Here is a 26,479-nt window from a genome sequence, read left to right on the forward strand (position 1 = left end):
CTACAAACAATACAAACATACTAAGTAAGTTTTACAGTGTTCATGCATGCTGATATTACATTTAGTATTTGATTAATTTAACTCAGTTGATTGGTTTCCCACTGGGGATTCAGTGCTTGGTCCATATTTATGCCTTGTTTTTTTTTACTTGTTTCGCTAACTATTTGAATAAATGAAACAAAGTACTTTCATTTATATGTGAATTGCTTGGTTACCACTACCACCCGCCATTTTCTTTGAATAAAAATCCAGTCGTCACCAGTGTGCTATGAAATCTGGGGTAGGGTAGGATGAGAAGTGTCCATTGTTGAATCCTTCATTTGTGCGCATTGGAGTCACATTTGCATGACATTACGTTTGAATTGGGACAGCCTTTGTCATGCCGCTGTGACACAATTGGCCTTCATCAAGTCTGTATGCCCTGTCAGCTTTGAGAAGTCTGCCTGGCCTTGGTTTGCTGCGATCCGCTTTGGGAGTATCTGGTCCCGTCTGCCCGGTGCTTTGTGACCACAAAGCACCAGGCAAGGAAGGTCTCCCTGAAGACCTTCTGTCCAGCGTGCCCCTCCATGGAGAACTTCTGTCCAGCTTGCTCCGCCCTGGAAACCTTCTGTCCATTGTGCTCCTCCCTGGAGACCTTCTGGCCAGCGGACTTCACCATGGTCACCTGGTGTCCATCATGCTTGTGTACAGCACACAGATTATGTGAGTTAATGTAGGGTGACAATACGTCCTCTTTTTCCCAGACATGTCCTGGCCAGGATTTTTAAATTGCCTAAAATGTCCCAGTTTTGGCTTTGTTTTCATACTTGCTGAAAGTAATGACTGAAAAGTAATTTGACAAACAGCATGCAGGCAATGTACATAATCAACCAATTATGGCTTGCGAGAAGGCGGGATCTACAGAGAAGAGGTCAAAGCATTGTAAACATTCTAATGCATGAGGACTGTCAACTGGAACAGTGGCGTGCAGAGACCTCCGTGTAGAAATTGCATTCTGGGGGCACCTTGAAACAACTGAAAATGGCACTTTCACGATTAAAGGGGCAGGGGCTCAAGCCATTTTAGGCTGTTGAGAAATCCTGGCCAGGACATTTTGGGAAAAAGAGGACACATGGTTACCCTAGGTAATGTCAAATTCAAAGAGTTCAGTTGCTACAACCTACCCCATACTAGGGTGAGTTGTAACACTAGCTGGGGATAAAAGTAACAATGAGAGCTAATTTGCTGAAATAAGATCCACACAATCTAAATTTATGCAAGAACGTTATTGAAGAACAAAGCATGATCAGTTTGAATTAAGTGAATAATTTAAAGTGACAAAAACCAGTGTATTTTATTACTTTTATTACTTTAAATTTAGCACAAAACAGTTGCTGTGTGTGTTTGTGTGTCTATACTGTATTCCTGTCACATAAGGGTTCAGTCACTAGCTATTTTGTGTAAGGGACAACAGGTAAATTTAACAGGGAATTTGATAGGGAATTTTGAAAGAGTCACTTATTTTATGACCGAGCAAAAGAATCGTCCAGCGTTCATTTAAATGGGCCATAACTATATTTTCTGTACGGATATGAATATCCAAACTATAGTGAAAACACTATTTATCAGCAAGGTAACATAGATCAGCAGTTTAAGACATTAAATTCGTAAGCACATAACACAAGACACTTCTCTTTAAAAATATAAATGAGACTTTATTATTCTAACACATAAACTAAAATCTAACACAAACACACGCACACACATTCACACGAGTTGCAGAAAGAAAGGAAGCAAGGAAAGAATGAGTTTTAAGAGAGTGAAATGATGAAATCCCAAGTTTCTAGCAATATATGCACCAAATCCCAAGTTTCTAGCAATATATGCACAAGTTTCTAGCAATATCAGACCTGATCTGAACGAACCATCAATCGCTGATTTCACCTTTCTCTCGCTTCTTAGGTGGGGTTATTAGACTTTATATCAATGCACCAGTTTAGCTACAATCTGGAGGTATACTCTGTTGTTTGTGTCTTTAAATGGGGATTCCCTTTGCTCGTCTTTGGCTTGGAGGAGGGGCTTTCGCAGGTTCATTGGAGTGATGTCGTGGGAAGCCAATCACGTTCTGGTGTGCTGGTGATGAATGGAGTCTCCTCTTGGCTGAAGTTTGAAGTTTTGAGGTGGGCAAAGACTGTAGAGTCATTAATTAAACTTTGTGGCAAAACTTAACTTAGAACAAGAGACTCTCAATGGAAAACAAAGGAAACTAAGAAAAAGAAAGTAAGTGAGACTAGAGTAGTTAGATGGCTTGAATGAAGCTGTTAACCCATTTTCATCTGATCTTTATCTGCCTCGATCGTTGACTCTGTCTAAAGCTTTCCTCGTGTCCTGAATTTTTAAACTGAGGTGTTTGTCCAACCTCTTTGAGGAGTTCTGGACAATTAGGTGTTGTCTTTGTTCCAGATGTGGCTTTTCTCCTCCTCTCACCATAAATTACATGTTATCACCTGGTCTCTTAACTTTCCTGCTCTCAGCAGTGAGTACAGAGAGTAGAATTTACACGTTTTCTCTAAAAAGATTACAATACATTTTACACAGATTTCATTCATGCCATCATTTGAGTCATTAGAAATCAATCACTCACATAGTAAACAACACACTCTTCCAATTAACCATTCAAAAGTTATTACAATTGCTTGAATTGTGAGTGGTCTAAGAATAATGGTAACCTATATAAGTTGTAGACATGATATAGAATTATGCAGTTGAACGATGTTTAATTACAAGTCCATTTCGAATTAGTTTTTAGACAATTTTATGCAGTTTAAAAACAGTCTCTGTATTCTTTCCTGTGGATTTCAACTTTGTGTCACTCAGGGTCACTCAGAAGAAGAAGGTCTGTTTTGTATCTATGTTTTGGGAATCAAACAACCGCTGGCGTTTATCTTCGTGGGGCTCAAGCTGTGAGTCATAATGTGTTGCCTTTTCAGCCATTAGTCTTGGGTTTACTGCCAAGTTGACAGCGTTTTTCCTCAGCTAGGAAGCGTGCATGGCCATAAAGTACTTAGCTGGGGGTTTCATTACTTAGCTCAGACGGGATGGAGCCCACTTCATTTATGGTCCTAGACTGTTGATTTGAGGTCTGTTGGGTTGGGTTTTTGTGTGGAATTATGTTTGAACGAATCATTTGGAAGATTCATTTGTCTGTTTCACCCTCAAATCCTACAGTTGCCATCCACCTAACTTTATGTGAATTTTGGGATAATAAAAATGCTGGATGGAAATGTCAAAATGCACACAATTCTAAAAATGTGCACAAAAAACATATGTGCGTTGAGGCGGACAATCATTTTTTTGATAAGAACACATGCACATAAACTATGATGGAAACACATTTACCACATAAATCCCTCAATGTGCAACAAAAAAATCTTAATTTTGTCTTAATAGGGAATGTGATAACTGGAATCATCATAAGGGTTGGTTGTAACATTTTTAATGAACTGCTACAACTATCCCCACCCCAAATAGCCATAACATAGCTAACTGTTATAGCATGTGGGTTTGAAGTTAGTATGAATGTAAAACATCAAATTAAACTAGAGAAACAACTATGCTAGGTAATGTAAGTCAAATAACTGTATATACAATACGATTGCTGGGCAAAAAACAATCTTAAGAATTTTTTTTTACTTTCTTTCCTGAAAATCTTTTTTTTTTTGTTCATAAAATCTACAATGTTGCTCACAGACACACAGACACAAAGGTGATGGGTGTGTATAATGACATCACCATAGCACTTTTCTGACTTGTCAAACCGACAGTGTTACAACTGACCCCTTGTAACAACACTCCCTGGTCTCTCTACTACATACATTATAATGTTGAATTCATATGGAGCACTGCATATTTTCAAACTGTACTCAATAGCGAACTGCAACTCAGCAGCATCAATCTCATCATGTATTTAGTTCTGGTGGCTTTAGTCATGGAGTGTGAAACGCTGTGCTGTGGTCACAACAACCTAACACTCTCTTGCCCTCTTTCTGTCTTTCATGTTGGTCATCCTCTGGAACAGCAAAGTGTGTGATTTGATTAAGTGGTGAGACTTCAATTTGAGAAGGTGAATATTACATTATACTTTTGAACCACTTTTGTTAATGAGAGCTCAGTTCTACTGTTCTCAGCCTTTGTTAATAAAGCATACACAACTTTCTGGAAATATTTTTTTTTGTAATTGTGTGCTACACAATTAGTGCTACAAGATCTAGAAAGTTTAAATGCCAATTGTCACATGATCTCAGTGATGATTACGGTACAGTTTTCTGTGATATTGTTCTGGTAATGGCTAATCTGATTATATTTCAGCTTCCATGCCATGTAATAAAGAGATTTAGAAGTAACAGAAAAAATATTAATTATTCTACACTCATTAAAAAATGGTTCCCAAAGAATCTTTCATTGAACATTTCTTAAAAGAACCATTTTAAAAGAACCATTTTTGAGAACATTTTCCACTAAAGAACCTTTTGTGCAATGGAAGGGTTCCATTGATGTTAAATTTTCTTCATGAAGCATTACAGTACCATTACAGTACATGGGAACAGTACATTTTAATTTTTATTTGGCAGTGTAACAATGTTCGTGATGTAGGAGGGAAGACAACAGGGTCGGCTTTTGACTACTGGCTGCTCTTTATTTCAACCACAAAATAAATTGTGTGCAGACAGGCACAAAACGGTCACAAATCAACAATAATCAATCCAACCAAAATAAACACAACAGTCCTGGAGTGTGGCAGCCAGCAGTCCTTCTCTCTCTCACTCGCTCCTGTTTCTCCTGGCATTTATACTCTCTCCACGCAATTACTGCAACAAGAGACAGGTGTTTGTTATTTGCGCTTAACCCACTCACTCACCGCGCCTCTCTTGATGCTCTCCCCCGCTGCAGGGTTCGCCAAACCACGCCCCCCTTGCCACATACCCCCACCGTCCGACTCAGGCTGGGGAGCCATCCGGACTGCAAACCTTCTATAATATCCCACCAGCCCCAAGAACTGTCTCACCTCCTTTTTGGTCTTGGGACGCAGACAGGTTTCAACTGCTGCAGTCTTATCAATTTGGGGACGCACCTGTCCATGTCCCAAGTGAAAACCCAGATACTTTACCTCCACGCGCTCAATCGCACACTTCTTTGGGTTGGCCGTGAGTCCAGCTCCTCTCAGCGACCTCAATACCGCCTTCACATGCTGCATATGCCGCTGCCAATCATTACTAAATATAATGATATCATCTAAGTAGGCAGCCGCATATGCACCATGGGGCCGCAACACCCTATCCATCAGCCGCTGAAAGGTAGCCGGTGCCCCGAACAGCCCGAAAGGAAGTGTAACAAATTGGTGTAATCCAAACGGCGTTGTGAAAGCTGTTTTTTCTCTGGATAATGGAGACAAGGGGATCTGCCAATAACCCTTTGTTAAGTCCAATGTCGAAAAAAAATGAGCCGAACCAAGCCGGTCGAGCAATTCGTCAACCCGCGGCATTGGATATGCGTCGAATTTCGACACAGCATTCACCTTGCGAAAATCCATACAGAACCGCACTGAGTCGTCCGTCTTAGGAACCAAAACTATTGGGCTCGCCCAGTTACTGTTGGATTCTTCTATTACCCCCATTTCAAGCATTGCACCTAATTCTTCCTGAACTACTTTTTTCTTGTGTTCAGGCAAGCGATAAGGCCGGCTGCGAACCACCACACCCGGCTCTGTCTCGATATGGTGCTGAATGAGGTTTGTATGGCCAGGTAGGGGAGAAAACACGTCAGCAAACTCTGCCTGTAATGTAGTCAAATCAATGAGTTGGGAGGGCGAGAGGTGATCTCCCCCTGGGGCCAGAGCGAGAGATTGTTTTTTTATATTCGCTTCTGTTCCAAGATCGTCCTCTCCGCTAATCACCGTCGCCAACATCACTGATTCTCCCTCATTCCATTTTTTTAGGAGATTGAGGTGATAAATTTGACGTGCTCCTCTCCTATCTGAGCGTATTACCTCATAATCGAGCTCTCCAACTTGCCGTGTGACCTCAAACGGTCCTTGCCACTTTGCAAGTAATTTTGAACTTGACGTTGGGAGTAATACAAGCACTTCATCTCCTGGTGCAAATTTACGCAAATTGGTTCCCCTGTTATACAGCCGGCTCTGTTTGTCCTGGGCCTGTAACAAATTCTCCATAGAGAGCTGCCCCAAAGTGTGGAGTTTTGTTCTCAGGTCCATCACAAACTGAATTTCGTTTTTAGATTGAGAAGGTCCGTCCTCCCAAGTCTCTCTTATGACGTCCAGCACCCCCCTGGGCTGACGACCATAGAGCAACTCGAAGGGGGAAAACCCCGTGGAGTCTTGCGGGACCTCTCGCACAGCGAACAACAGGGGTTCCAACCATCTGTCCCAATTTTTGGCGTCTTCCTGAACGAATTTACGAATCATTGTCTTAAGCGTGCGATTAAACCGTTCGACCAGCCCGTCCGTTTGTGGGTGAAAGACGCTGGTCCGAATTGATTTAATGCCCAATAATTTGTAAAGTTCGTGTAATGTCCGTGACATAAACGCCGTGCCCTGATCAGTGAGGATTTCCTTGGGAATCCCCACTCAGGAGATTAAAGAAAACAGTGCGTCAGCAACACTCTTAGCGGAAATGTTGTGGAGCGGCACTGCTTTGCTAATGCAAAACGATGTCCTCGTGCTGATCGCTCTAATGGCCCGATGAGGTCCATGCCAATTCTCTCGAAGGGGACCTGCATTAATGGAAGGGGGCGCAAAGGCGCTTTTGGAGTGGCTGGTGGGTTTACCAACTGACATTCACGACAAGCCGTGCACCACATGCGCACATTCTCGTGAATGCCCGGCCAAAAAAATCGGGTCATGAGGCGATTTAGTGCCGTTACCTGTCCTAAATGACCAGCCATTGGATTAGAATGAGCCGCCTGAAAAAGCATTTCCCGGCGGCTCCTAGGCACTAATAACTGGGTTGTATCTTCTTTTGTCTGAGCGTCTTGGGTCACTCGATACAACCTATCTTTAATTATTGCAAAATATGGATAGGTAAGTGGTTGTTCAGGTTGGAGAGGCTGACCGTTGATGGTCCTGACCTGTTCAAATGCGCGTTTCAGCGTCTCATCCTGAGACTGCTCTAAGGGAAAATCATCGCGCTCCGAGAGAATAATTCTCTCGATTTCGCTCTGTTCCCCCGAGGCAGTACTCAGTGGTCCCGGTTCAGTCTCTCCCACCTGCACACTCTCACTCCCCTCCGGTGCATTTTTCCCCCAAGAGGCATCCGTACATAAAGTCCCCAATAATTCTTTAAACGCTGGCCAATTCGTCCCCAAAATTAACGGATGCCGGAGGTGCGGATTAACTGCCACCTCAACGCTATGCTTTTGTCCCCGAAATTTAATAATGACCGGCAAAATAGGATACTCAACCACATCCCCGTGCACACACCATACTTTAACCATGCGGCTCGTATCCAATGCCCTGGATTGTATCAAACTTTGATGGATTGAGGTTTGGTTACATCCTGAATCCACCAATGCCTGATAGGTACCCCCCTTGATACTCACAGGTATTTGGTACCACCCAGCCTGACCGGGGACAGCCTGCGGGACATCCGGGACCCGGATCATCGTCCTCACCTCCATAACGGGACACCTGTCCACAAAATGGTCCGGGTCCCCGTAACACCAGCAGGCCGGCCCAGACCTCCCTGCCGCTCCAGTGGCAGGGAGTGGGTTAAGCGGCTGACGTGGAGAGAGCGGAGAAACAGGGGTGGGGTCCCTGGGCGGGACTCGGGGAGCCGCATAGTGGTTCTAGCCATTCCCACCCCGCCCCCGGGGCGGGACTCGAGGAGGGCCGGGCGGACAGGACCTGGGTGAAGGGACAGGCCGAGAGAGAGAAGGAGAAGAAAAAGAGGGAGAGAGAGAAGCGGATGGCAGAGGTTCGCCGACCCCAGGGCACGCCACTATATGGTCCTCTGCGAGGTGGATAGCCGACTCCAGCGACGTGGGGCGATGGCACTGGACCCACTCGGCCGTTCTTCGAGGAAGCAGAGTGACGAATTGCTCCAGTACCACTCAATCGATGATCTCCTCCACGTCGCTTCCGTCGGCCAGCAACCATTTGCGGCAGGAGTCCCGGAGCTGTTGGGCCATCATGAAGGGCCGGCTGGACTCGCCAAGCTCCAGGGAGCGGAAGCGCTGGCGGTGCTGTTCAGGACTCCGGCCGACCCGCTGAATGTTGGCTCTCTTCAGGTCCTCAAAGACCAGGAGATTCCACACCGGAAGCTGCTGTGCCGCTACCTGGGACTCCCTGGAGAGCAATGGGACCAGGCGCATCGGCCACTGGTCCTGCGGCCATCCATGGACCTCGGCCGCTTTTTCAAAAAGATCAAGGAATGCCTCCGGGTCGTCCTCAGGCCCCATCTTGTTGAGCGGGAGATGGGCGGGCACAGCTTGCTGGACCGTGGCTTCCGGCCGAACCTCCCGGTCCATCCAGCTCCGGAACCTCTTGGAGGACGGCTTGAAACCGCCTCTCCTGGTCATGTCGTAGGTCCAGCAGGGCCTGGTGTTGGTCATGTTGCATGACCGCGAGGGATGTAATCAGCTCTGCAAATGGTGCAGCGGAGGGCACAGGTGTGGCGGCGGCATCCATCTTCCCTCCCGGGTTTCGGCACCAGTGTAGCAATGTTCGTGATGTAGGAGGGAAGACAACAGGGTCGGCTTTTGACTACTGGCTGCTCTTTATTTCAACCACAAAATAAATGGTGTGCAGACAGGCACAAAACGGTCACAAATCAACAATAATCACTCCAACCAAAATAAACACAACAGTCCTGGAGTGTGGCAGCCAGCAGTCCTTCTCTCTCTCACTCGCTCCTGTTTCTCCTGGCGTTTTATACTCTCTCCATGCCAATTACTGCAACAAGAGACAGGTGTTTGTTATTTGCGCTTAACCCACTCACTCACCGCGCCTCTCTTTTGAGTTTGAACCTGAAATAAATACAGTATAAACGGTCTTTGTACACTAGGTTGTGCTGTTGCATTTTGCATTTTGTATTCAGTGGTAAATTTTGTAAAATTAAGGGTGAATGGTGTGAAACACTTCTGTGCATGTTGGTTTGAGGGTAGTTCCAGAATAACCCAGAACATTCAACATTAACAGACTTCTTGTGTGTTTGCAGTGTTTGTTTGATTGTATCTGACAATGATTTCTATCTGTTTTAGCTTAGTTTAATTGTCCTGAACTTTACTAATTAATTTTGCACACCTATCATTGTTCTGAAAGTCTGGCCAACCTGATGGCCTACCAGTAGTTGTCCTGCATGTCTGAGGAAAAGTGTTTTCTCAGGATAAGCTACTTCACCATTACTTCATGGGGATCACATCTTTTCAGCAGAAAAGAAGTGAAACATCTGGAATCAACTGGCACAGAAATATTGTTGTTACCCCTGGACTGTTAATGTCAAGGGATTCAGGTTAAGTTTGCAAAATAATGCAAGTTAATATATACAATTACACAGTAAAATATAATTATTGATGCAGTTGTTACCTCAAATTAAGGCCTGGGTATATTGTGCCTTTAATTCCCAATATCAGTGTGTGTTCAACAGCAATAAAGAAAATTTGTTGAAAATTACACGTTGCATTTAATATTATTAACATATAGTTAGACATGATAATGTGTGTGTGGATGTGATATGTAAGCCAGTGCAAAGTTCTGCTCAGGGTTATTGGAAAAAAGGAGAACAAATATGAACTTTTTTTTTAGTGTGTGTTGCATAAATTGTGTGTATTTGGTACTGATATATCATTGCAAGTTTCAAGTTATCCACTTTTTTTTTTTTTTTTTTAGGATTTCAATTTGCAAGCAGCAATTACGGGGCCAAGCAAAAAGCGGCACAACAAGCCAGCCAACATGGCTGGGAGCATTAGACCAACTGCAACAGTGAGCAATCAAAGACCTATTAAGATCATTTACGGCAAACGTGTTGGAAAATGAATACACAGTCAATAATAAAGATTTACTGGTTTATCACATTTTTCCAATAGGTGGCGCTGTGACCAAATGAATGTGGTATGGTCAGAGTGAGGTGACAATGACACTCGCTAAGGATATGACTCCCGTAAAAATAAGTCAACCAGATCAAAAGTTATAAGCATATGAAAAAAAACAAAAAAAACACTAGGTGGCGCTGGTTTGGAACTACTCAGACTCCTTCAGGGCCTTGTGCTGATGACCCATACAGAGTTTCGTAATGATACGCTAATGCGTTCATAAAATACAGCATTTTAAAACAAAATTCAAAATAGCCGATGGCCAAAATGGCCAACATGGGAAAATTGGATATCATTCGACTTCGGCATGATGCCTCGAATCGAAAAAGACCAACATTATGATTTTTGGACAAACCTATCTGAAGCTGTAAGAAAAAATAATGGCTATTTTGGCTTTTTTGTATCTCCAGACCAGTAGATGGCGTTACGACGAAACTTAGCATGTAGGCTCTGGTCTTGCTTGGGATGATATGTATGAAGTTTGGTCTAAATATGATAAATCACTGCAGAGATACAGCCATGAGTCCCAATTGGGTGCTCTGCATTAAATTAATTTGCGTGTTATTTGTGAATGGTTGAGTTTATCAAAAAGCTTTTGATAAATTTTTGCCACAATGGACTGAAGATGATCTGATTTGATTTTCATGAAAATCAAATGAAGCGTCTGGGACGAGTTTGAAAAAGCAGGTTTTTCACAAAATTCAACATGGTGGACAAACCATAAGTTGAAACCTAGCATGTTTGGTATCGTTGGACTCAGCAGGGATTCAGGAGTCTAAGGTCATGACTCTTTTGAAAATAAGATGACCACACCCATAGTGATAAGCATTTGAATATTTGATTTTACCAACTAGGTGGTGCTGGTGTGAAACTTCTCAGGCTCATTCAGACCATTGTGCTGATGACCCATACCGAGTTTTGTGACGATATGCTAATGTGTTCATAAAATACAGCATTTTAGCACAAAATTCAAAATGGCCGACGGCCAAAATGGCTGATATGGTAATAATGGTTATCATTCGACTCGGCATGATTCCCTGAATCTGATGTGATCAGATTTATGATTTTTGGACAAACCATTCAGAAGTTATTAGCAAAAATAGCAATTTTTCGTGTCTCCGGATCAGTTGGTGGCACTGCAACGAAATGCTGTATGTTGCCTCAGGTCATGCTTGAGATGACATGTACCAAGTTTGGTCTGAATACGATAAAGTGTTGCAGAGATACAGCCTCAAGTCTGATTTGGCAAGCTTTTCGTTGAATTAATTTGTGCCATTTTCGAGAATGGATTGTTATATCAAAAAGCTTTTGCTAACGTTTTGTCGGCCTGGTCTCAAGATGATGTGGTTAAATTTTCGTGAAAATCGGAGCAATGGCCTAGGAGGAGTTCGAAAAAGTAGGTTTTTCTGAAAATTCAAAATGGCGGGAAAATTTTCATGACGGAAAATTACGTCATATAGTGCAATCGAATCGTCTTGAGCCAAGCAATCAGAGGAAAAATTTTGTTTCTAGCCCTTACGGTTCAAAAGTTATTAGCATAAACAGAAGTGAAAATTTGGACAGCTGGTGGCGCTAGAGGGATTGAGTTAGAGGCTCCAAATTGGCTGTGGACACAGTTCTGACTGTCCTCTAACTGTGTGCCAAATTTCACAACTTTTTAGCATACGGTTCTATGGGCTGCCATAGACTCCCAGAGCGGAAGAAGAATAATAAGAAAAGTAACGATTTCAATAGGTGCCTACGCACATTCTGTGCTTGGCCCCTAACAAATTAATCACATGATATGCAGATTTATTAATATCAAAATTTGCTGAGAAAAGCCCCAAAAGGAAGACAATTAAAAGACATTATTGTGATAATTGAACAAACATTACAAACTTACTTCAGAAGTCAATATATTGTTTATTTTACTTCCATATAACTCAACATAAGCCTCTCAACTGGCAGTACATAGCAATTCATTTCGCAAGGTTCAGTCATGCATGCTTGTGCATTTTGTTGGAGTCTAAAATGTTAATTGTTGAATCAGACTGACGTCATTGGTCATTGCACCATGTCTGTTCTTCAGCGTCTGGTGCTGTGAGCGTTTTAAGATTGCGTGTCAAACTAAAAGTACTTCAGTTTTAAAAAGAGACCCCTGCATTCTCTTCTAGAATGATTCTAGCAAGACATTTCTCGGAAATGTTGTCTCTCTATAGGTCAGAAACACACATACAGTAAGCACAGTGTGTATATACTCTAAAACTACAGAGAGTGCACAAATGACTAACTTTTTCCTGAGTTTGTGCAGTAGTCACAACTTAATCTCACATTTCATTTTTCATGTCAAACCCCCCAGCAGAGTTGCAACATGTACTTGATTAAGTGTAATTTAATGTGCAGTATTGAATTTGCAGTCTGATTTATAATGAAGAAATTACATTGTGCTTTTTTGTTCATGAGGTCAGCTGAATTCCTGTAGAAATGAGCAACAAAGACATGTAGTCCATGTAAAATATGACATTGGGGTCAGAAAGAGAGTGAGAGAGAAAGAGTAATGGAGACAAAAGAGAAAGTCAGATTTTGCAAGAAAAGCAGTTCATAGGGAGGCCGTTGACGTGGCAGAGAGGAAGTGGTTTCAGTCTGATGGGGGAATGAGGAGTGAGGAAAGGGGAGCCAGGAGGGAAAGAAAGAGAAAAAATTAAGAGTAAAACAGAGAAAGAGGGACTGTAAAAAGGGAATAAAACATCCCTTTGTCTGTACACTGTGAAGACTAAAGGTTGATCAAACTCCTCATCTGTGCAGGGGAGGACGAGGATGAGGACTGGAAAAATAGGGTTAAAATACAGTACATGGGAATTTTAAGAAATAATCTCTCTGAATAAGCATAAGCGTATAAGCACAAGCATAAATGCTCCAAATGTAAATGTGTTTAAATGAGACTGAATCTGTTTAATACAGTATGAACTGTGTTTTATTTACACAATATCACAAACAAGAGAACTGTTATTTTGAATATCAACATGACTGTGATTTTGCCACAAAAGATAAGATAATAAATTCATTGATAAAATTACAATATGTGTACAGTAGTGCATTTAAAGTGGAAGAATATTGGGTAATTGCACTGGAACAAGCATTAAAAACATACTGTTTTAAAATATAGCCACAAAGACTATCTTATACAAGTGATAGAATATACACCATTCAAAAGTTTGGGGTCGCTAAGATGTTTAAATGTTTTTAAATGTTTTTGAAAGAAGTTTCTTATGCTCACTAAGACTGCATTTATTTGTTCAAAAAATACAGTAAAAACAGTAATATTGTGAAATATTATTACATATAATAATAATATTATTATTATTTAAAATAACTGTTTTCTATTTTTATATATTTTATTTTATGTTTTAAAATGTAAATGATTCCTGTTATGGCAAAACTGCATTTTCAGCATTACTCCAGTCTTCAGAGTCATATGATCCTTCAGAAATCATTAATGCTGATTTGGTGCTCAAGAAATATTTCTTATTATTATCAGCGTTGACAACTATATTTTAACACTGCTTAATAATATTGTAAAATCGAAATAAATTTTTTTCAGCATTCTTCGATGAATAGAAAGTTCAAAAGAACAGCATTTATTTGAAATATATTTTTTGCAAAAAATAATAAAAAATACATATATTTATGTCTGACCCCACGTTTTTTAATGATTGTGCCTACAATCTTTCAACCTCTCTCATGACCATTGTAAAGTATTTAGCATTTGGCAGTTAGTCTCTGCTGCTACATGCTTACATATAGAAATGTCATTATATATTTTTGTAGATATACTGTATGGACAGAGTACTAATACTTTTTTCTAAAAATAGAGAAGTATAATTTCGAATGGTGCTCTTTTTGTGTCAGAGCAGAGAACAAAGTTGGAGAGAATGTGAGTATGTGCTGACTGTGTGAGTATGCTCTATTTTCATAGGCCATATGTTTCTGTTTAAACTGTTTTAAAGGGGTGGAGCATCATTTGATTGACATCTGTTTCCCCTTTCTCCGTTTCCCCGCCCCTTGAGCCTTTAGCTCTTGGTTTATTTTCCTCTTCTCATCTTTCACTCCTTTCGTCAGCTACCCCTTTTCCTTTTCTCTCTCTCTTCATTTTCCCCCTTTGCTCCATTCCTTTATTTAGTCAGGCCTGTGTCCTGCTGCAGAAGGAATCTGAACCTCTTAGAGGAGATGCCAGAGTCCATATGAGTCTTGTCGTTGGTTGGACCCCTGGGCCCAGGGCCGGTAGGATGTGCTTCAACACATTGAACTGTGCTTGCTCAAAACCTTTTACCTTGGAACTATGAGGCGGGATGGAACTGGATGAATAGTAGGATTTGTTCTACCTGAGCCTTTTGATTGTTGAGACACTAACACCACATTTCTGAGTCTCTTTGGGCCTGTGTTCTTGTTGATTTTTGGATGACCCTTGATCTGTTACCACGTGCTGATTAGCTGGGGCTGTGTTGGTGTTGGTGAATGGCGCGGCGTAGTTCAGGTGGACATGGGCGGGGAGGCAGCTGGCTCACGGCCTGTTTTTTTCCGTCATCCTCAGGGAGAGAGCGTGGAGAAACCCTGGGTGCAGAGGAGTGCATGTGTGTGTATGTGGTGACGGCGGACTACCAGCGTCAAGAGAATACAGAAATCAGCCTGAAAGCAGGAGAGCAAGTGGAGGTGATTGAAAAGAGTGAGAGTGGTGAGTGACACACATCCACAACACACATACACAACATATTGTCATATGGAGTGGAGTCCAAAATTCCAAGACAACTAGTGAAGATGTGTGTATTTTGCATTTTATAATGTAATGAAACATTTTTAATTACAACTTATTATTAACATTACATTTTGAGAGAAAAGTTGAATTAAAAAAAAGATCATGAATTTCAGAATGTCTTTGTATTTGATAACAACAGCACTTAAGCTGCGTGAACTCCACTAGTTTGTCTAAAATCTGATGATCATGTTCTGCAGCATGATTTAAGAGGATACATTTGAAATCCATGATTTAAGAGCATCTTGTTTATTTCCAGGTTTCAGTTAGATTTTTGGATCTCAGATTTTCAACTCAAACTTGTGCCCTTTACCAACCCCATCCCAAATGAACAGACTCAAAAAGAAAAAAAGAATAAAAATACATTTTAATAAAAGCTTCATCACTCATAAAATGTCTTCTGTACACTACAAAAACGTTTAAACAGTCTAAAGGCTTGGTTTAGCTTTTAACTTAGTTTAGCTGGTCTCTTAGTCGGACCAGTTGAAAAGTTCCCCAGATCTCTCTGAAAGCATCAACTTGGTCACACTGGTAGACCAACTTAGGGTTTTTAAACTACGCCTGTGGTGTTCATTATAGGGTGGTCTTAATCATAAGTCTGTTTTTGAAAATGTGTTCTTAAAAAATGCACAAGACATTCAAACTGTAATAATGATGAAACAAACTACTAATGCTGACCTTCAATGAATTGTCTTTCATGGCAATTGTGCTTATTTTTCTGATGTTACAATTGTTATTTTATGACCTTTTTGGAAGTGAAATGAGAAAAAGGATATATGGCTACTACAAAATGTATTAAAATTTAATTCCAAAGACCTCGTTCATTGTGGATCACCTTCACAGAAAAACTTGTAAAAATAGTTTGACACTCTACTCCACAACTATTTGGATGCTGGAAAATTTGTATCACAACATGAGTTATGGATGAGTTATGGTTAAGATTCCCAAGTAAACATTGCGTGGTTTACATTTGGATTTCATTTAGAGAAATGGAAATTTTTCAGCCGACAATGTGTTTGAAAGAAATAGCATGTCTGGAGAGAATTCAGAATGACCTTTTTACTGAAATATTGCTTTGAATTTTGCAAATAAACATACACATATACACATGCAAAGACAGAGAACTAAATGACCATTTGTGAGTAAAACAATAAGACTGAGTAATGTTGGAGCAGTAGAAGAGTTTGTGTGTGTGTGTGTGTGTGTGTGTGTGTGTGTGTGTGTGTGTGTGTGTGTGTGTGTGTGTGTGTGTGTGTGTGTGTGAAAAATCCCACCACAGCCAGCATGTTGTACTTGAGCTAAGGTCTTTAGACCATCTTAACAGATCCTCCAGAATGTGTATGTGTGTTTATTTGTGTGTAGATGTCTTTGTGTGAGTGTGTGTGGCTGAACTGTGAGCTTTATGTTAAAGTCATTATGAGCTTAATACACTATGCTCTCTGTCTTTCACTTACTGCTCTCTCTCTCTCTCTCTCTCTCTCTCTCTTTGCCATGTTTGATTTTCTCTATTAGCATGCTTTCTTACATTTGTTTGGAATATTTTGATTCTGTCCTTTAACATATAGACACACACAAACAGATGAAGGCATGTGAAGTACATGCTAAAAACAAAAAACAAAAAACAAACAAACAAACAAACAAATAACAAAAAACAAATGCAGACATCTGAAGTACTGAAATTGCCAGTCAGTTTGTCCTTTTTATGTGTCCGACATTTTCTCAGTATACAGTATGATGCTTTGGCAGAGCATGCTAGAGCAATGCAATGCATGCTAGGTAAAGGTCCTTAAGTTATTTTTTACACAGCATAATAAACTTGTTTGCTCCATAATAAATATACATACTAATAAAAATAAATATATAAATTTGTTTGCTCCAATGAACGTTTCACACTGTGAGCACTAACTCAAGGCAGGTGTGTGCAACTAGTGACAGTGTTCTTGTGATAAGCATAAACATTTTAAACATTTGGGCAGGATATACTTTTATTCTGCAAGTATGCATTAAATTGATCAAACGTGATAGTAAAAATATTTACAGTGTTACAAAAAATGTCTATTTCAAAAAATGCTGTTCTTTTGAACTTTCTATTCAGTCAAAGAATCCTGAAAAAAAAAAATCACAGTTTCCACAAAAATATTAAGGATTACAATTGTTCTCAACATTGATAAGAAATGTTTCTTGAGTACCAAATCAGCATATTAGAATGATCAGATGATCCTTCAGAACTTTTTGTGTACTTTGCCATCACAGGAATAAAAAATATATTAAAATTGAAAACTGTTTTTATGGTATTTTTAATCAAATAAATGCACCATAACATATAATAATAATATCTGTATGTATCTATGCATGCTAATTTAGGACAGGTGCAACATTCATATTTATAAGTATTATAAAGGGGGTCTTTGCTTCACCTCTGTATCCACCAAGAGGTCCTTGGCCTGAAAATGGTTGCATTAATCACAGATGCATTTTGCCAAATCCTTTTTCTTCAAAAATAATATTTAATGATCTGATTTTTTTTTGTTTTTGTTTATGTTGATGTGCTCAGAATTATTAAGACAGAGGGGATATGACCCAATTCAAAAGAATACAGCTGGAATCAGTTGCAGCAGTGGTATGTGCTCATTGTATCTGTATCTCTCTCTCTCTCTCTCTCTCTCTAGGGTGGTGGTTTGTAAGAACAGCTGAAGAACAAGGCTGGGTTCCTGCAACATACCTTGTCTCTCTCACAGGACGTCCAGACAGCCACAGAGCACTGAATGGAGAGAGTAAGGCAAAGATACACTGCTAAACTTCATATTTAATCACCCACACTGCTGTTAAACTGAATTAAGAAACGTTGAAGAAACAAGGCACATCTTTTTCAGCAGATATCAGAGCTGCAGGCATTTGTAAAACACAAGCAGCTGCCAAATGTCCTGTTTTTCTTTGTCTTGCGCAACCCTTAACTCTTTACAGTTTCCATCCATTTGCTTCAAGAGATTTATGGGTGAAAACTGTCGGTGAATTATGTTATGGACGCAATTTCATGCCATATCAGCACATAGAGTCTTGCTTGGATGAAAACCATGCAGTCATTAGATCATAGTCTAGGGACCCCCTTGTTCTGCAAACACACACACACACACACACACACACACACATACATGCATGAGCGAGAGCACGCATGCACACACAGATTTCTTGGAGCATTTAACAGCCTGGGAGTGGAAATTCCAGCAAAGATGTCAAATTTTCCATCTCTTGGTCCAGAAGGCTTTTGCTGTACAACACATGCTGACCCATATTACACAAAGAGAATATGACTAGTGGTGGAGATATTCTGCAGTGTCTGCATGTTTCGGTTAGTTTTTTCACTGTAAAATGAAAATGGCAAACAAACTAAATGCACAAGCATTACATAAAATGGCACAAAGGATTATTTTTATCACTTAAGGCATACTTAAAGATTTGTGAATGTTATTAGACAAAAAAATATCAAAGCATATGTATTTTCAATAAATATAGCACAAAGATACATTTATCCAAAACATTTCACAAAAAGGAGTTTGTTCAGTTTTAAATGATAAAACAAGTACTCTTTGAAATTAAGGCAAAAGGCATTTTGTACCCTTTCTTGTTGTCAGACATCAGTGAAACATGTTTATAGTTAATGTGATGAACTTCACCTGTGTGAACGGATTTCATAAATCCACTGACTTTGGTACCAGTTGGTTAAAAGTAGATGCAAAATATTCTATCACTGCATACATTAGCAAAAGGTCACTTTTAAAAACCTTGACAATAAACCTGAATAGTGTCACCAATTTTAATCTTCAAAAAAAAAAAAGCATTTTTGTGTGTTGTATGCACTACTGTGTATTATTGTGTTGTATCTTGCTGGATTACTAATGAATAATGATTCTGCTAAATGAATACATTTAAATGTAATGGCTCAGAAATGTGACTTCTGTGAAAAGGAGTAACTAATAATACTGGGTTTGCATAACAAATTTGCATAAGAAAATTCAATAAGGATTTTCACACTGCGCTTAACCCCTCGTCATGAGTGTATGGGCCTCAGGTTTTGAACTATTTGAATATCCTGGGGCTCAAAGAGCATGGTTATGGGGTGATGTCTAAGGTGGAGCAGACGTTTGTGAGCTACCTCTTCCCTGATTCAGCATCATCCCTCAAGGCCCTGACCCTTCCCTCCAGGCCACTAAGAACAACATCGGCTTTGGTTGTGACTTATATGGCAGGAGGTCAGGCTTGGTGCATGCTTGCATACTATGGGCATTTTGCAAGCATATCAGACCGACCTGCTTAAAGACAGCTCGAAAACTGTTAAGCCACTGATTTGTCTCTTCGGGCTACCAAGGAGATGGCTAGAGCTATTGCCCGTACTATAGTAGCCCTGGTAGTTTTGGAGAGATATTTATGGCTGAATGTCTCAAATATTAAGGAGAGGTCTCAGGGACTGTTGGAGGTATCTTCAATCTCAGGCGGGGGGCTCAATATTTCACCCCCTCCCAAAGTTATAGAAATTGTGGGTGTTGGCCCCTGAGGGGGCCCAACTCATAGAGGCTGGTCTCTCAACTGAGGTTGTTGGGACCATTCTTCACTCCAGAGCTCCCTCCACAAGGAAACTTTATGCTTTTAAATGGAGATTGTTCTCTTTACGGTACAAGAGTCATCATTTAGACACACTGCCAGGTTACTGCCCGGTTGGTACAGTACTGGAGTCTGGGAGGGACCCGTTAGTATCTCGTTTTGTCCATGGGACTCTGAGAATCAGGCCTGAAGCTCACACAAAGGGTTCTGGCATGGGATTTGGCCTTAGTACTGGAGGGCATTTCGGCTGCTCCATTTGAGTCTATCAAGGAGGTTTCAGAAAAGTTTCTGACCTTGAAGGCTTTATTTCTGTTGGCCATTACATCTCCCAAGAAAATTGGAGATTTACAAGTTCTTTAGGGCACTTGATACTTATGTTCACAGAGCTGCCATGTGGCATAAGTCTGATCAACGTTTTGTGTGATTTGGGTCACCCAGGAAGGGGTACCCAGCATCTAAGCAGAGAATGAGCAAGTGGGTAGTTGAGGCTATCTCTCTTGCTTATGAATTGGCTGGTCACCCTTCTCCTTTGGCTGTTTGGTCCAATTCTACGAGGAGCTTGTTTTCAGGGGCTTCTCTTTATGATGTTTGTGCTGCGGCAGGCTGGTCCTGTCCGCACACTTTCATCAAATTTTATGACCTTGACCTTGGCTCCACTTCAGGGGCCCAAGTGCTCCAGTCCTAGCTGAGGTCCACACTGGACAGGCAGGGGTCAGCATGGGATAGTGGGTATTAACGTTCCCATAGTGTTGGAAACCTATGATGCAGCACAAGTTCCCTTGAAAGGGAACGCCTTGGTTCTGATTGTAACCTCGGTTCCCTGAAGAGTCGCCCTGCCGTACTTTTGTCGTGCCTGTGACCGACTTCCTGAAGTCTTGAGTCCTGAAGTCCTGAAGCTTATCAGAAGCCTACATTTTTTGGTTCGGGGGTGCTTTATACCTTTCTGGTCATGATGTCACCCACCTATGACATTCCATCACACCATTGGACTAATTTCACTCATGCTTAAAGTCTCAATCATGCAGAGGCATTAGCATTGCGCGTCATCATTGCCAATTGTAAAGCTCTTACTGTGTGTTCACACCGCCGGCGGTGAGAGCGCCAAAGTGACGCTAGTCACTCATTTTCAATGAGAACCGGCGGCAAGCTCTGGCGAGAGCAGCGCGGCGCGTCTTGGATGGTGAGAGCGTCGAGGAGAGTTGAAATCAGGTTAACTTTATGGTAATGAGCTATGACACGGTTCGGCGGCAACCATTTGGAATGTAGAGGTCCTCGCTTGAGAGGCTTCCGATTGGTTGACGCGACTTGTCATTTACTTTGACCCTCCCGTCGGCGGCGGTTTGAACGAACAGTACAGCGTTATTGGCAGGGCGGCCAAGGCAATTGTTGACGCTCTCACCGGTGGCGGTGTGAACGCACGGTTAGTGTCACAAAGGCTCATAGTGTCATAAACTTACAACGCAGCATCTTGTTCCCTCTTCAGGGAACCAAGGTTACTGTCCTAACTGAGGCATTTTGTAGTCTGAAAAATTAATTCAGGAAACATTTATATTACAGTCGGCAATATGTAATGATGATGTGCAATGCTAGAGCCTTTATGTAAAACTGAAACTGACACTGCAAATATGCAAATAAGAACATTAACCCAGGGTTTAGGGGTGTACAATGTGAAAAATTGGTTTATGAATACCCAGGATTAATTGTTAACCCTGGGTAAATTATGAGCGGTGTGAAACAAGATAACCCAGGATTCTTTTATCCGGGGTTTAGAATGACCCAGAGTTAACTATTTTAAGTGTGAAAAGCCCTTTTTAAATGTGAATGTTAGTGTCAAATAATTTTGAGGGTACTGTATTAGTACGTTCAAGACACTTACTCACTCCTAGACAGATTTAAAATGGATTTGTGAACGCTTTTTCTTCTGTCTAAGCATTGTATTTAGATGTCTATGTATCCTGTAGCAGAAGAGTATACAATGTGTTCTCTTTCCTCTTTTTTTTGTAGCAGAGTGGTATATTACAGATCAGTCCTTCAGCAGTTCGAGTCAGGATGAGCTGGGCTTTGAGAGTGGCGTAATTGTTGAGGTCATCCAGAGGAATCTAGAGGGCTGGTGGTTCATACGGTAAACTCGTTTTCCACATGTTTCTTCTCTTTGAGCTACTTTAATATGCTTTGCTTTCTTTTTCTGGAATTTAGTCAATATTTATTAGGATTTTGCAGAAAAAGTAAATGTGATTTATAAAATTTGGTAGGTGAGCACTCAGCAAAGTAAACAACTGGAAAAACACTCACTTAATTATCTGGTAATAGGATTTATTTACTATTCTCTTTTTCTCTTTTTTGACCTTCTTGCCTCTTTGATTTATTATACTATAGTCAAGGGAAGATAGGAAATATTGGGCAGTATTGTTATATTAGACAGGGTTGTTATATTTTTAAACATGTCATATTTAATGACACTTTATTTAAAGCATTTAAAGTAATTTATTTGATGGCAAAGCCGAATTTTCAGCAGCCATTACTCCAGTCTTCAGTGTCACATGATCCTTCAGAAATCTTTCTAATATACTGATTTGGTGCTCAAAAAACATTTCTTATGATTATCAGTGTTGAAAACAGTCTGCTAATATTTTTGTGGAAACTGTGATACATTTTTTTTTTTTTTTTTAGGATTTCTTCATGAAAAGAAAGATTATTAGAACAGTGTTTTTTTCTATTTGAAATAAAAATCTTTTGTAACAGTATAAATGTCTTTACGGTCACTTTTGAACCATTTAATCTTTGCTGAATAGGATTAATTAAATTAAATTAATAATTAATAATAATATTATAATGTATATATATATATAATGTTTTTTGTTTTTTTTGTGTGTGTCCCCATGGTTTTTGGGGGCATATGCAATATCTCTATCTCTTTCTTTCATTTCCCCTGTCAGTTATGGCGGAAAGGAGGGATGGGCCCCAGCTGCTTACCTGAGGAAAATGCAAGATGGTGCCATGGCTGGTAACCTGGCAACAGAGACAAATAAACCAGTTGTGCATGGTCAGGTGGAAATCATTGGAAATCTTATGGAGATCAGCAACCTCCTGAACAAGAAACCCGCTAACGAACGGCACTCACATACAGAACCTGACACTAATGTACACCTTAACAGCAACACACTAATGCATTTAGCAAACACATACATGCACTCACAGACTGACACATATACACAGTACAATTGCAATGCAGGGCAGACTGATGCTTACAGTAACAATACACACGACGCCAGAAACAGCAGCAGCAGCAGCATTAGCACAGCTGCTAATACGGGCAGTAGTAGCTCAGAGAGAGACTCTGATGATCAGGTCAATCAGTACACAAACTCGAGTATGCATCTGTCTGTCTCAGAAAGCAGTGTGTCTGTGTTAGTGCCAGATGCTTGTGTATCTGCATCTGTTTCTGAAGCAAATGTGTCTTCAACACCATCCGCACTAAAGACCAAATGTGTCCCTTCATCTCCGGCCATTGCTCGAGTAGCACCTCAGAGATTCCACAGCGTTGAGACCAGTGAGATTTTTTCTTTCCTTTTTTTGTACTTTTTTCATTTTCTTTCTTTTTATTTCCTTTCTTTTCTCTTTATATTTCTCTATTCCATTCTTCCTCTATCATGTGTCAAAGATAGTAAACACATTTAGTTTTTTTTTTTTTCTCTTTAATCCAGGATCACCATCAAACAATCAAAAACCACTTCCCCGTCGTGAAAACAGCTTGGTCAGTGTATTTTCCCTTTCTCTACGTTCCTTTTCCACTTTCTCTCCATTACACACAACACACACAAATAGGTCATTTTGTGGTTTGTATTATGCTGAACAGCATATTTTTTTTTTCACGTTCAGGGATTTCAGTTACCGCAGCCTCCAGATCCCCCTACTGTTGAAGCTGAGTATTACACCATCGCTGAGTTCCGGTCCTGCTTGACAGATGGGATCAGTTTCAGAGGAGGACAGAAAGCTGACGTATGACACTGTTCAGTACATGGGATTATTTGTCATTTACAATTTAGGGGTTTTGGAGAATAATACACTGCCATTCAAAGGTTTGAGGTCAGTATATTTTTTGTAAGAAAGAAATTAATACTTGTATTCAGCAATGCTGAATTGATCAAAAATTGATCAAAAGTGACAGTAAAGACATTTATTTTGTTACAAAAGATTTTTATTTCAAATACTGTAAATGCTGTTGTTTAGAACATTTTATTTATTAAAGAATCCTAAAATAAATGTATCAGTTTCCATAAAATATTCCATAAAAATAAGCAAAAAGTTTTTATCATTGATAATAATAATAATAATAATAATAATAATAATAATAAATGTTTCTGGAGCACCAAATCAGCATATTAGAATAATTTCTAAGGGATCATTTGACACTGAAGACTGGAATAATGGCTCACATCACATTAAAATATATTACAAAAGTTGAAACAGTTATTTTAAAATGTAAAAACATTTTCACAATATTACGAAATATAATACAATACAAAAATATTACAGACTGGAAACTTTTGAACAGTAGTGTAGATATGTTTTTGAAAATTGTTTTATATATATATATATATATATATATATATATATGGTTTTAAAATGTTTTTGATTCTAAATCAGTGTAAAAATTAAATTCTAAAATATTCATGGAGTAAAAAGTGTGACAATTGAGCCCAATGTTCCTTTTATAGCTGCAAATAAAACTACATATAAGTATTTCTATGGAAGACCTAAAGGCTGTATGTTTATAGGTCATTGAGAAGAACTCTGGAGGCTGGTGGTATGTCCAGATTGGAGAGAAGGAGGGTTGGGCCCCTTGTTCTTACATTGACAAACGCAAGAAGCCTACCTTGAACCGCCAAACCAGTACATTGACCCGGCCCAAGGTCCCACCTCCTGCTCCACCAATTACAAAGCAGAACTCGCTTCCATGTGTTGAGTCTGAGGTTGTGAGCCCAGCAAGTCCACGAGTGTATGAGGAACCAGAATATGATGTTCCAGCAGTGGGCCTTGAATTTGACACAGAGCTGGAGTTTCTCCCAGGAGATGCACCAACTAAAGCCCCTCCTCCTCTGTGTCAGCGTAGCATTTCCTTCACATTGGGCGAGGGGGATGAAGAGGATGATGAAGGTGTGTATGCAAATGGTGGCTTTAGAGCTGTGCCACAGTGTAAGGACAGTCATTCAGACAAATACTTGCCCTCTGCGGCCCAACGGGCATCTATGTGGGATCCACCGGAATATGATGCCCCTACAATCGAGTCCAACATTGACACCGATACTACACTCTACACACACTCAAAGCAACCTAAACTCAAACAGCAGGCTGATGAGTCTAAATCCAAACCATCTGTACATCCAAAGCCCACAAACCAAGACTGTAGTGCCCTCAGAAGTTCCCAAAATCTGGAGCAAACAGGCCAGATGCAATTCAGGTCCTCCTGCACATCTGAGGAGTCCGAGAGCGGCTCATCGGACGACTTTCAGATGAGATTGTCAGATCCATCTTCCTTCTTGTACCGCACTACTGCGCCGTACCAACGAGAAGAGCCGTGTGAGCTCAGCTTTCCTGCGGGAGTGCAGGTGGAGGTGCTGGATAAGCAAGAGAGTGGCTGGTGGTTTGTCCGCTGGGGGAACGAAGAGGGATGGGCACCCACTTACTATCTACAGCCAATCAAAAGCTCAGAAATAAGTGGTATAGAAGCCAAAACCACCGAGAAGCTTAATTCTGAGATGTCTTGGTATGTGGCTCCTGAGTTAGATATTTCTGTGCAGGTTGATGTTGGAAAGATGGGTAAATGTGTAAGTTTGGAGAAGAACGAGCAGCGTGTTAACCAAAGCCTGAAGGGTGGAGACAGATCTAACCAGCAGAACTGCAGGGTTGGTGTGAAGCAGCTCGCCGTCAGACCTCAGAACGTCCTTAAGGACAACACTAATACGTACACAACTCCCACAGGATGGAGGAATGACATGCTGCCTAATCATCCTGCACTCCACAGCTACAATGACCAAACTTCCTCTTCCTGTGCAGGTAATACAGAGAGCATGAGGCGTAAGGTACCGGTGTCAATGGTGAAGCCTAAACCTCATCTGATCCACAACAACCTGCGTGAGGAGTATATTTCTATCGCCGATTACCATGGCGATGCGGAGACCATGAGCTTCCCTGTAGGTACGAGGCTGGAGGTCCTGGAGAGAAACCCTAATGGATGGTGGTATTGCCGTGTGCTCGACACAGCTAAAACACGTAAGGGATGGGTGCCCTCCAACTTCCTGGAGAGGAGGAGCTAGTGTTCTTTGTTTCTGCCATCAGACACAAAAATGCAACCAGAATAAATTAATTCCAAATTTACCAAACAAAATTAATTTTAAACACTCCGTGACCCCAATCAAAATGTGTTCTCTTTTTTATTTCATATTAGATATGGTCGTCTCTGTTCACAAAATCTAAGGAACACAAACAAAGTAAGTCACAACTGTTGATTGACACCTTGTTTATATGCTGTACTCGCGCTTCTGCTGGATGATGTGATGTTATTGTCACTGAACATGCTAGTTATTGCTCTTAGCTGGTCTTAACATGCTGCAGAAGTTTCTTTTAAAATGTGTCGCTTTGTTTTTTTTTTTACTAAATAAATATATTAAAGTCTGTTTATAGACTAGATGCACTTTCAAAATAAATGTTTATCTATCTATCTATCTGTAAATCTCTCTTTGTTTGTGTAATTAAACATGGTACTATTCCTATTAAAATACTACATTTTCAAACCAAGTCTTGGCCAAGTGCTGTTTTACATCATAATCACAATAGCTTGATGGTCTCTGTGTGTTTGTGTCTATACATTGATATATACTAAATAATCAAGTCAAGTCACCTTTATTTATATAGTGCTTTTTACAATGCAGATTGTGTCAAAGCAGCTTTACAGTGATAACTGGTATATAATTTTGGCTGCACAGCAGCTTTTAAAGATAATGGTGT

At 40.5% G+C, this 26,479-nt stretch overlaps 1 protein-coding gene across 5 annotated transcripts; it reads left to right on the plus strand.

Annotated features, from left to right (window-relative positions):
* Positions 1-2,025: 2,025 nt before the first annotated feature.
* On the plus strand, positions 2,026-26,269 carry sh3pxd2ab (SH3 and PX domains 2Ab). 5 transcript variants are annotated; one of them, XM_048190181.1, is made up of 8 exons: positions 2,026-2,159; positions 14,654-14,794; positions 17,542-17,646; positions 21,476-21,593; positions 22,408-23,021; positions 23,176-23,225; positions 23,351-23,470; positions 24,250-26,269. In XM_048190181.1, the coding sequence occupies exons 2-8, from the start codon at positions 14,692-14,694 to the stop codon at positions 25,786-25,788; spliced, it is 2,649 nt and encodes an 882-aa protein (XP_048046138.1). In that variant the 5' UTR covers positions 2,026-2,159; positions 14,654-14,691; the 3' UTR covers positions 25,789-26,269. The 5 variants fall into 5 exon arrangements, with proteins under 5 accessions (XP_048046138.1, XP_048046139.1, XP_048046137.1 ...); XM_048190182.1 differs by lacking the exon at positions 2,026-2,159 and adding an exon at positions 2,182-2,259; XM_048190180.1 differs by lacking the exon at positions 2,026-2,159 and adding an exon at positions 14,108-14,428.
* The last annotated feature ends 210 nt before the right edge of the window (positions 26,270-26,479 follow it).

This window comes from Megalobrama amblycephala, linkage group LG5, assembly GCF_018812025.1.
Source record: "Megalobrama amblycephala isolate DHTTF-2021 linkage group LG5, ASM1881202v1, whole genome shotgun sequence".
NCBI lineage: Eukaryota > Metazoa > Chordata > Actinopteri > Cypriniformes > Xenocyprididae > Megalobrama > Megalobrama amblycephala.

Excerpts from the sequence above, each read along its gene's own strand:
- sh3pxd2ab (XM_048190178.1), top strand. The coding sequence starts at position 14,578 with ATGGCGCGGCGTAGTTCAGGTGGACATGGGCGGGGAGGCAGCTGGCTC. Across the intron at positions 17,647-21,475 it reads CAGAGCACTGAATGGAGAGA|CAGAGTGGTATATTACAGAT; the intron begins GTAAGGCAAAGA and ends TTTTTTTTGTAG. Across the intron at positions 23,022-23,175 it reads ATTCCACAGCGTTGAGACCA|GATCACCATCAAACAATCAA; the intron begins GTGAGATTTTTT and ends TCTTTAATCCAG.